Source organism: Pygocentrus nattereri, chromosome 3 (assembly GCF_015220715.1).
Source record: "Pygocentrus nattereri isolate fPygNat1 chromosome 3, fPygNat1.pri, whole genome shotgun sequence".
NCBI classification, from domain to species: domain Eukaryota; kingdom Metazoa; phylum Chordata; class Actinopteri; order Characiformes; family Serrasalmidae; genus Pygocentrus; species Pygocentrus nattereri.
The window spans coordinates 37,036,003-37,046,919 of NC_051213.1; the positions used below are offsets into that span (position 1 = coordinate 37,036,003).

Sequence of the window (10,917 nt, forward strand, 5' to 3'; positions counted from 1 at the left end):
ACATGAAGTCCTTGGGTAGCTGGTTTATAGTAGTCATGCTGGAACTGAACTCTGCAAGAAGAGACCTCTAGAAGCTTTGGTAAACTGCTCTAGAAACTTGGTCAGGTGTTACATTAATCTTGTATTTTTGCAGACCTGGACATTGTTGAGAGATACTGGTGTAAGTAGTGACCAATTTATAAAAACTGTCTAGATCCAAGCAGTCATTCTGAATTGCTTCTACATTTCATGCACAACCCATTCCTCTTGTACCAGTACTTGATGCTTCATAACATTGCTCTAAACATGCACACACCATACAGAGCAGCCAACACACAATGAGGTAGTGGAAAGTTTATTTACAACCAAATGGCCACAATGGAGGAGAAAAATAGAATCATGATAGAAATAAAATGGACACGTCCTAACATCACCATGTAGCATGCAGACTAGAGCGCACAGGCAGAGGTATACCAAAGTCTAAAATACAAACTTTAAAACCCTGAGAGGAGCTCCTGGAATGTTCAGACACCACCCCCTACTGTCAGGCTGAAGAACCACAAGATTCCCCTCCCCTACCACAACTACCAAAAAAAAAAGTTACAAAAGAAGTGTAAGCTTAAAACTACAACAAGCATTTGTAGTTGAGTGTAAGAACCCACCCCAAGACCTCCTCCCCCCACCCCCCTCCAAAAAAGGTGGATTAATAGAATGAGCTATCTAAGCACGCTCGCCACGGATTCGCCGAGCCAGCTGGATGTCCTTGGGCATGATGGTGACACGCTTTGCATGGATGGCGCACAGGTTAGTGTCCTCAAACAGACCCACCAGGTATGCTTCACTAGCCTCCTGCAGAAACATGTAAACAACTGTGAGAGCCACTCCTACACACCCATCATGTATAGCAGAGATCAGCTCCAGACCTTGAACTGTAAGTCAAGGACTTACCACCTAGTGTAACTGACTAAAGAGCTAGAAACTGAATGGACCTATGCTGTTTAGGGCTACAGGTTAATCCAGGACAGTCTGGGCACCAAGCAGTAGCATCAAGAATTGACATTTAAATCCCAAAAACATGGTTGATACAGGAGACAGCCAACTCCTTTGGTTCAATACACTAAAGCACTGACAGTGGAACACTTAGTGCTGTTAAAGACTTCAAGGTTCCTTAAAAAGGGTCTGCTAGGCACTTACTGGGACAATACGCTACCATCCTGCACACTAAGAAAGTAGCAACATGAGATCAATATGTAGCCTGAACAAACCTGACTGGAACAGTCAATCTAGTAATAACTTATAAAGTTGCATCATGCAAGGGGAAAAACCCTGATCTGTAGCGCAAACAGAACCATTTCAAGAGCTACAAGAGAAGGTCACTTAAATCTGAATCTTATTTTGGCATCCATTTCATGACTTCAGCTACACCAACAATTCTTGCCAAAAGAAAATCTAGAAGCACTTTCACAGGGGTAGGGACAGTGAGACATGTACATAAACCAGAACCCTGAAGTGCGCTGTTCAAAAACAGTTGGCTGGCTGTTTGAGGTGCGCCTCATCCGTCTAGGAACAGCAAACTTGACCATTTATTCCCTGCTCAAAAGTCAAACCAGTCAAGAAAAAAATAAAACCGAAGTCTCTCCTGGTGTCTGCCTCTACTGACCTGCAGAGCTCCAATGGCAGCACTCTGGAAGCGAAGGTCTGTTTTGAAGTCCTGGGCGATCTCCCTCACCAGGCGCTGGAAGGGCAACTTGCGGATCAGAAGCTCAGTGGACTTCTGGTACCGACGGATCTCACGAAGAGCCACAGTACCGGGACTTGACACAAGACAAAAAGGTAAGTACCAATTGTACATACAGTTTGGGTTATCTTTGTATAAAGTACTTTTTGCCAGTCAGTGATCATTCTTACCGGTATCTGTGGGGCTTCTTCACTCCACCAGTGGAGGGCGCACTTTTCCGGGCAGCTTTAGTGGCCAGCTGCTTCCTCGGGGCTTTGCCTCCAGTGGACTTACGCGCTGTCTGCTTGGTACGTGCCATTGCACTTTAGTAGTTAGTCTTCTCAGCTACACACAAACAGTGAAGTCAGATAACCGATTCGGTGAGTTACATAACCGAACAGACCAATTCATCCTCAGGACTGAACGGGTCAAAAGCGCATTTTGAAAAAAGTAATTCTCAAGTCACAAGACCTGCTAATAATTATATCCCAAATTACTAAACAAATCCGAAAATCGGAAAATTAACCCAACAAAGCTCATCAACTGGCAATCTGGCGCTACAGTTCGTGTAGCACGAACAAAACGGAAAGCTGGACTTCGAGAGGAAGAGGAAGCCTGGAGCGTCGGTTATATAAAAACCCACATTAGGTGCAAATACTGGGCAGGAAAACTTAAATATTCCCTCGCAAACTGCTCCGTGCTCTCCTGTAGCTCCTGAACTGCCAAACAGCAGCCACCTTAGGAAGCGACTCATTTCGACGGTAGCTCCCTACCTCATGAAGCAATATCTACACTAGAGCAGCTCACCGCATGTCCTCTAGGGCGCCATTTGGGACCCGGCCATCCACAGCCAATATTAAGCCATGACCGAAATGGCCACAGAAGAGCGCCAAGCCCGCGTTCAAACGCCTACAATTTAGGAGTATTCACATCGCACCACGTCCATGGATCTGTAAACCAAGATTCTCCCTCATAGGCGCTGAGGACGAAAGACAGATGTAGCTATTGTTATTTAACGGGTCCAAACGCAGGGAGCCGAGGCAGCGCGAGGCGGCGCGACGGTTTTTTTTTAAAAGCGCGGTCAAAAACGCAGCTAACCGGCGCAAAAAACAGCAGCGCGGCTCAGGTAAAAGTTACTTGTACACGAATATAAATAAAGCAGCCGTATCCTTATTTGTTCTATAAACAAGTCATTTGGGGATCAAAAACACTACGCTCGGCCACCATTACGCGACGTTCAGCTCACACGTTTCTCCTACATTTGTAGCCAACATGGCGTCCGCTCACAACAATTACAGCCTCTTTGTTTAGGTCGAAAAAGAAGAAAAAACGCCTTTAAGGGCTTTCGCTTCGGATGCGCATGGCTTGTAAAACAAGTACCAAACTGAGACTAAAAACGGACAAGCATACCCGCAGCAGAAGCCTAAACCTGATAAATAAGACACTCGCCCACGATAAAATAATTTCGGCTTGTTACTGCGAGGTTAACGCCGCGCCAGAGCGGAGCGGAGATCAGCCCACCGCGCCGATAACACGCTCCAAGTTCTCATTTAAGTACGAGACACTTAACCTAAACCAGCTAAAGAAAACCTAAAGAGACCCACACAGTGTGTTTCTCTTCTTGGCGAAAACACCAAAGCATGACTTACATGTCTCGTTGGAATTTCTCCCGTACCCAAAACAAGGATCGTCGATCGTGGAGATTTTGTTTCCCTCCCCCACTATTTATACGGTCGGTGACGCTATCGGCCGAATGCCCCTCCCACAACGTGTCTGATTGGTCAGAGCGAGCTTTGATCTGCAGAATGGCGCATTTTACAATAACGGTTACGGAGCGTCTTTGTGTCATACAGCACTTAAAATGTCGCGGTGTTTCCACTTATAGTTTGTTTTAGACCGCATAAGTTGGCTTTCATTGTTTTAGTTCGCTAACGCGGACCTCTGAGGTGGTATTCATCCCTGTTAATGAGTCCTAATCCGGGGGTATTGTGTCAATGGGTTACAGAGTTAAACTGCTATTAATTTATGTTGCAACGAGAGTAAAATGCGATTACTAGACAAAAAGGGTGACGAGATGAAGCCTGTGTTCAGGACAAAATATGGATACTGTTCCATGTCCTACATCGACGATTCTAACTGTACATCCGCTCTCAAACACCTGATATCATTTAACCATAATGAAAAGTTTAATCGAAGGTATGTGAGTTATCTGTGGCTTATGTGTTCTTTTTATTTGTTTCCTCTGAGTTTCACTGGCTGCATTATTTGCGATTATAAATTCAATAAGGGTGGGAACCATTGAGTGAACGTTTTGTCTTAGACGGAGCCTAATCGCAGGGCACCATCTCAAGCATGAGGATACTTCTTTATACTTGTTTATTTTTCTTCGTTCGAATTGGTTAGAAAATATATCATATTTACAATTACATCACATTCAAAATAACCGCGTATCATCTGCTATCTAGACTTTTCTCTAAGGCAGTAACTTACAGTTTAGCAGTAAAGGATTTATGCATTCGTGAACCTAAATGTGAGGTATGTGTTCTTAGCTACTACTGAACGGCTCAACGTCTTAAAATCAAAAGGTCTGTGACTGTATGTAATGACACGCAGCAGTTTACACACCTGGGACAGACCCTTCACCCTAAATTCAAAAGGCTTAAAGGGTTTTATTAGACAATAGCTTAAACCCGAGCCTAAAGCCAAACTCAGGGCTCAAAGTTGGTGAAGGTAATGGGGTATAAGGATAATTGATCGGATTTTCTGCCTGTCTAAATGGCTAAGACAAACAGTGGTTTATGATTAAAGGGAAATTCCACCAATTTTTCAAGGTTTCTTAATAATTCATGCATTATAATAGAGAAAGTTATATACTCACATTTCTTTATAGTGTTGGTGATGGGAACCAGGGGTCCTGATGTCAGCAACTCCAAAACAGGCATTTTATTTGCTTTCTGAAACCACTAGTGAACCTACATGTGTCTTCTGAGGTTTTATATGTAATGTTGGTAATGGAAAAATAGTCATACATTTTTAAAAAGTGTCTCTGTTTTGCTTTGCAATGCACTGCATGTACCCCACCACCATTGATAGATTAAATTAAATCAGATTTAAATACATGTTGAGCATGTATATAACAAAAAAGTGGTAAGACATCAGGTCTTACCACAGGTCATATACCTAATCATTTTATCTAATAACGTTATGTGTGTTAAAGATATGTTATGTCTTTAACATAATTTCTGATCTAAACTACCTTCATGGTGCAGAGGTGTTGTTAGGTAAAATAGAGCAAACCTTATATATATATATATATATATATATATATATATATATATATATATATATATATATATATATATATATATGTATGTATGTATGTATGTATGTATATATATGTGTATATATATGTATGTATATATATGTATATATATATATATGTGTATATATATATGTGTATATATATATACATATATACACATATATAAATGTGTGTGTGTATGTATGTATATATATGTATGTGTATGTATATGTAAAATGTATAATCATTTTTATATATATATATATATATATATATATATATATATATAAATGATTATAAATTATAATATATATATATACACACACCACTTCTTTACTTTCAGCATTACATGTAAAAACTCATATTTGCATTGTAAACATTGCAACCATTGGTTCCTTTCACCACTGCTGTTTTAAAAAGAAATGTTTACATCTCAATCGTTTAATTATGCAGAAATTTTAAAAAGATATAGAATTCTCCTTTTGTAATTTGAGCTTTTGGGCTAAACACATTTGCGTGAATAGGGCATGGAAAATACACAACCACAACAAGAAGTTCATCAAACAAACAGGGTTAACAACACGTGTATCTATGTAAGACTGACTCTCAAATGACTCCCTACACTACAGTGTATTTTGTATGGGGTAGGTACTTAGTCATTTGGGACTGAGTCTAGTCTACACAGTTCCCTCCTGGACGTACAGTACATTGAGTGTAGAAAGAAACATTTCATATCTCACATAGTGCATCATGCAGGAAGTCTTTTGAGATTCAGCTTAAGTTTATTCACTGTCTCAGTTTGATGCTTTTTTTTTTTTTTTTTTGGAGTTTTGGGCTCCTCTCTTCTCCCAGACACAGGCCGTGATTGTTGTCATACAGTAAATAGTTTGAGGTAGTTGCTGTTAGACGTGAAGTCTGACCATGGAAAACAGTTTAACCAGAAGAGGTAATGTGAAGGGTCGTTTTGCAACTGAAAATATTCTTATTCTCATTCATAGACTTTAAATTAATGCATTTAATTGCTTATCTGTGTGCTTATCTTTGGTGATCCCACCTTTCCATTTCCTTCTATTTGTGTTTACAGCAGACCCTCAGGGGGACAGCAACTCAGCACAGACTGACTTTCACTGGAAGCGCAGCGATAACTCCTTCGCCTTTAACTTCCTTCCAGCAGCCTCATCCTCCCTGACCCACGCCATGGCTGCTGCTGCTGCGGAAGCCCAGGCACAGCCCAGGCAGGGTGAGGGGTCAGACACTGGCTCCAGTTTCGCTTTCAACTTCCAGATTCCATCAGGAACGGCACCAAGTACTGGGCAGGAAAATGGGGCCACGCAGGCAGGAAAAACAGAGATGGAAGTAACAGCCATTGAGCCAAATGCAGACTCTTCAAAAAGTAAAGCCAAGAAGAAGAAGAAAAAGAAAGGAGGAGGAGGAGGGAAGGAGGATGGGCTGCAGAATAAAATGATTGAAGAAGCTCCTAAACAGGAGAGCACAGAACTGGTTAGTGTACAAACATATGCATTGTGCTTACTGTGACAGATGGCATGCAGATATTATGTGGACACACCTGCCTTGTATCTTTACTCATTGTCTATTTTATCAGCTCCATTTACTATATAGATGCACTTTGTAGTTCAACAGTTATAAACTTTAGTCCATCTGTTTCTCTGCATGATTGTAGTTTAACATTTTTGGGGGATAAAAAAACCAACATAAAATGTGGCCTGTTTGAAATGATACCATGTTAAAAAAAAATTTCTAAGATGTTTTTTTTCTGTTTTTTCCCCTAATACTTTAAACTCAAGCAAATAGAAATTGTGCACTAAAATATGCAGATAAACACTGAGTTTGTTCCCTTTAGAGGATGTTAACTTATTTTAAGTGTAGCGATAGCTTCTTTGTGTTTAACTTCCTCTTAGCAGAAAATCAACAAAACATTGCATATGACTTGAATTTGCTTATGTTTGCATTTACTGTCCTGTCTTATGTTTCATTCTGATTGCTAGTCATTATGTATTATGTGGTGTTTCTACTGTGTTATAGTGTTGAAGTGTGTAGGAAATGATATGCCAAGTAAGTTTCATTGCACTTTGTGACTTTGACTTAACTTGATGAAGAGGCTAACAAATTATGCAGAAAACCAGATGGACCACAGTCTGTATCAAGTACACCTCATTGTATCTACACTCTATGTCCATTTTATCTGCTCCACTTCCCATATAGGAGCACTTGGCAGTTCAACAATTACAGGCTATAGTTCATCGGTTTCTCTGCATAATGTGTTAGCCACCTTTTACCCTGTTCTTTAAAGGTCAGGACCACCACAGTGCAGGTATAATTTGGGTAGTGGATCGTTCTCAGCACTGCACTAACACTGATGTGGTGGTGGTGTGTTAGTGTGTGTTGGTGTTTCTGAAGACAGTTTATTTTTTTAAAAATATTTTTTAAACAAACACTGTCCACCAATTGTTCACTTTGCTAGACACACCCATCTTGTAGGTCCACCTTGTAGATCAGTGGTCACAGGATGGTGCTGGTTGAATATTTTTGGTTGGTGGACTATTCTCTGCTGTGTCTGATCCACTCGTACCAGCGCAACACACACCAACATGCCATCACCATGTCAGTGTCTTTCTCTCTCACACTCTTTCTTGCGCTCTCTCTCTCTCTCTCTCTCTCTCTCTCTCTCTCTCACTCACACACACACACACACACACACACACACACACACACACACCTCAAAAAAATAAAGGGAACACTCAAATAATACATCCTAGATCTGAATGAATGAAATATTCTCATTGAATACTTTGTTCTGTACAAAGTTGAATGTGCTGACAACAAAATCACACAAAAATCATCAATGGAAATCAAATTTATTAACCAATGGAGGCCTGGATTTGGAGTCACACACAAAAGTAAAGTGGAAAAACACACTACAGGCTGATCCAACTTTGATGTGATGTCCTTAAAACAAGTCAAAATGAGGCTCAGTATTGTGTGTGGCCTCCACATGCCTGTATGACCTGGTCTCCTGAGGGATCTCCTCCCAGACCTGGACTAAAGCATCCGCCAACTCCTGGACAGTCTGTGGTGCAACGTGGCGTTGGTGGATGGAGTGAGACATGATGTCCCAGATGTGCTCAATCGGATTCAGGTCTGGGGAACGGGCAGGCCAGTCCATAGCTTCAATGCCTTCATCTTGCAGGAACTGCTGACACACTCCAGCCACATGAGGTCTAGCATTGTCCTGCATTAGGAGGAACCCAGGGTCAACTGCACCAGCATATGGTCTCACAAGGGGTCTGAGGAACTCATCTCGGTACCTAATGGCCCTCATACCATCCTCATTGAGTCGGTTTCTAACCATTTGTGCAGACACGTGCACATTTGTGGCCTGCTGGAGGTTATTTTGCAGGGCTCTGGCAGTGCTCCTCCTGTTCCTCCTTGCACAAAGGCGGAGGTAGCGGTCCTGCCGCTGGGTTGTTGCCCTCCTACGGCCTCCTCCCACGTCTCCTGGTGTACTGGCCTGTCTCCTGGTAGCGCCTCCAGCCTCTGGACACTACGCTGACAGACACAGCAAACCTTCTTGCCACAGCTTGCATTGATGTGCCATCCTGGATGAGCTGCACTACCTGAGCCACTTGGGTGGGTTGTAGAGTCCGTCTCATGCTACCATGAGTGTGAAAGCACCACCAACATTCAAAAGTGAAAGCCAGAAAGCATCGGTACTGAGAAGTGGTCTGTGGTCCCCACCTGCAGAACCACTCCTTTATTGAGTGTGTCTTGCTAATTGCCAGTAAATTCCACCTGTTGTCTGTTCCATTTGCACAACTGCTGTGAAATTGATTGTCAATCAGTGTTGCTTCCTAAGTGGACAGTTTGATTTCACAGAGGTTTGAATTACTTGGAGTTATATTGTGTTGTTTAAGTGTTCCCTTTATTTTTTTGAGCAGTGTGTATATATGTATATATATATATGTATATATATATATATATATATATATATATATATATATATATATATGTATGTGTGTGTGTGTGTGTGTGTGTGTGTGTGTGTGTGTGTGTGTGTATATAATGTATGTGTATATGTATATAGATGGCTAGCTAGAGAGATATAGATAATATACAGTATATGTACATATAGTGTGTGTGTAATGTGTGTGTGTGTGTGTGTGTTAGTCTCCAGAGCAGCAGCTGAACAGAGAACTGGACTGGTGTATTGAGCAGTTGGAGTTGGGTTTGAAAACTCAAAAATCATCCACCAAACAAAGTGAGTAACATGCAGACTCACAGTCAGGCATCTGTTATTCACTTGCATTGCATCACATCACATCACATGCAAACAAATCACAAAACCATTCACTAAGCAATCTGTGGAATTGAATGTGTTTGATATAAGGAGAGGATGCCAGTCGAGCTCTGAAGACCCTGCAAAGCTCCAAAGCTCAAATGGTGAAAAAGAGGCAGGTGATGAGATCTATGTGCGGAGATTACAGGAGAAAGATGGAAGAGGAGAAGAACAGACAATTCAAGCTCATACAGTCAGGTGACATAGTTTTACCATTAACATGATAAAATGGATTTACTTTGTTTAAAGGGCCCGTGACATAGAAAACCAATATTTTCATTGATTTTTTTTAATCAAGAGTGTGATGTAGGATGTAAACATCATTAAAATTTCAAAATGTACATTCACTCCCCTCTATGCAGCCCATATGTGGGAAATTCATTATGAATTCACTATGTTCAGATTTCATTAAAAAAAAACAGTTAAATTATATCCACCTAGTCAGTCTACAGCAGTTTAGCTTAGTGTTTTTAAATGAGGAACAATACAGAGCAGCCAATCAGAGCAATGATCATTTCATGTCTTGTCATTTCATGTAATTTCAATCAGTCTTGAAGCATATCAATACAATATAAATAAATACAGTTAAATAAAAAGTACAAAATATGCACAATATAGGCCCTTTAAGGCTTTACTATGATTTTTGAAATGTGTTAAATATTGGCTGATGAGCAAATAATATTAGCTAATAATTTATTATAACTACATGGCATGCCTCAATATTCTGGAAGGCAATACGTGTGACAAGAAGATACATTTTGTGCTAGTAAGTCAAATTCCTCTTGACTCCAGCTCTGTGCATAGGCAAACATATTTATCTATATATTTATCTCATTATATAATTAATGTATTTATTCCTGTTACAGACCGTTGTGACTTTAGCTTCTGAACTCCATTTATTCTCTTAAAATTTTCAAGAAAAACTAGAAATATTTTTAATGATACATGTTGTATCATTAAATTAAATTGTATCACTTTGTAAAATATAAAAGTGATTAACTGGTTGTCCGTGTTTCAACAGCAATGACCTCGGCAAAGGTCACCGTTGTGTCAGAACCTTCCCGCAAACCAGTGTTCCACCGCCATGCAGAGACGAAGACACACACAACATCCAATACGGACAAACCCCAGGACACACATGGACTTTCACGTGCTGCAGAGCAGACTGATGCAGACATGAGTCTGTTTGTTTTCAGGCCATCCCAAGAGGAGTTCCGTTTCAACTTTGACCTGTGATTGCATGTGAGCATAGTCTTTACCTAGAACAACTGTACACTGCAGTACTGGAGTATATCACTTTACACCTGACTGTTTTCATAAACTGACCCACATGCAGTACATATCAGTCATGGATAAGACTTTGACTTTGGTGAATAAAGATTTAGAAAGATTTATGTTGTGTTATGACTTTCAGCTTTACAGCATCTGGACCCATTGTTTTTGTCAATATTAGTCACTGATCATTATTTTTATAGTTCCTACTGTCGTGGTGAATAATTCGTTTTGCTGTGAATAATTAGTTTTGAAATGTGCAGAATTAGATTGTCACTAATTAAAACAATGGGA

The 10,917-nt window shown here is 40.5% G+C and overlaps 2 protein-coding genes across 6 annotated transcripts; one reads left to right on the forward strand and one right to left on the reverse strand.

The window, feature by feature from the left end:
* Positions 1-318: 318 nt before the first annotated feature.
* h3f3d (H3 histone, family 3D) lies at positions 319-3,451 on the reverse strand. The gene is made up of 4 exons (XM_017700814.2): positions 3,346-3,451; positions 1,888-2,041; positions 1,640-1,793; positions 319-828 (listed from the first exon to the last, which is right to left on the reverse strand). Exons 2-4 carry the CDS (start codon positions 2,013-2,015, stop codon positions 700-702), a joined length of 411 nt encoding a protein of 136 aa, XP_017556303.1. The 5' UTR covers positions 2,016-2,041; positions 3,346-3,451; the 3' UTR covers positions 319-699.
* A 560-nt stretch (positions 3,452-4,011) lies between these two features.
* On the forward strand, positions 4,012-10,745 carry c3h8orf33 (chromosome 3 C8orf33 homolog). 5 transcript variants are annotated; one of them, XM_017700807.1, is made up of 6 exons: positions 4,012-4,094; positions 5,826-5,943; positions 6,082-6,497; positions 9,183-9,273; positions 9,403-9,549; positions 10,373-10,745. In XM_017700807.1, the coding sequence occupies exons 2-6, from the start codon at positions 5,919-5,921 to the stop codon at positions 10,585-10,587; spliced, it is 894 nt and encodes a 297-aa protein (XP_017556296.1). In that variant the 5' UTR covers positions 4,012-4,094; positions 5,826-5,918; the 3' UTR covers positions 10,588-10,745. The 5 variants fall into 5 exon arrangements, with proteins under 5 accessions (XP_017556296.1, XP_017556295.1, XP_017556297.1 ...); XM_017700806.1 differs by having other exon boundaries at positions 4,021-4,231; XM_017700808.1 differs by having other exon boundaries at positions 4,021-4,231; positions 6,085-6,497.
* Positions 10,746-10,917: the final 172 nt, after the last annotated feature.

What these genes read in the sequence shown, in the direction of transcription:
- c3h8orf33 (XM_037537342.1), top strand. Translation starts at nt 4,049, where the DNA reads ATGAGGATACTTCTTTATACTTGTTTATTTTTCTTCGTTCGAATTG. An exon ending in ATTTTTCTTCGTTCGAATTG is followed by an intron (nt 4,095 to 6,081) that starts GTTAGAAAATAT and finishes TTGTGTTTACAG; the next exon opens with CAGACCCTCAGGGGGACAGC. An exon ending in AAAATCATCCACCAAACAAA is followed by an intron (nt 9,274 to 9,402) that starts GTGAGTAACATG and finishes GTTTGATATAAG; the next exon opens with GAGAGGATGCCAGTCGAGCT.
- h3f3d (XM_017700814.2), bottom strand. Translation starts at nt 2,015, where the DNA reads ATGGCACGTACCAAGCAGACAGCGCGTAAGTCCACTGGAGGCAAAGCC. An exon ending in AAGAAGCCCCACAGATACCG is followed by an intron (nt 1,794 to 1,887) that starts GTAAGAATGATC and finishes TCTTGTGTCAAG; the next exon opens with TCCCGGTACTGTGGCTCTTC. An exon ending in CTGCCATTGGAGCTCTGCAG is followed by an intron (nt 829 to 1,639) that starts GTCAGTAGAGGC and finishes ATGTTTCTGCAG; the next exon opens with GAGGCTAGTGAAGCATACCT.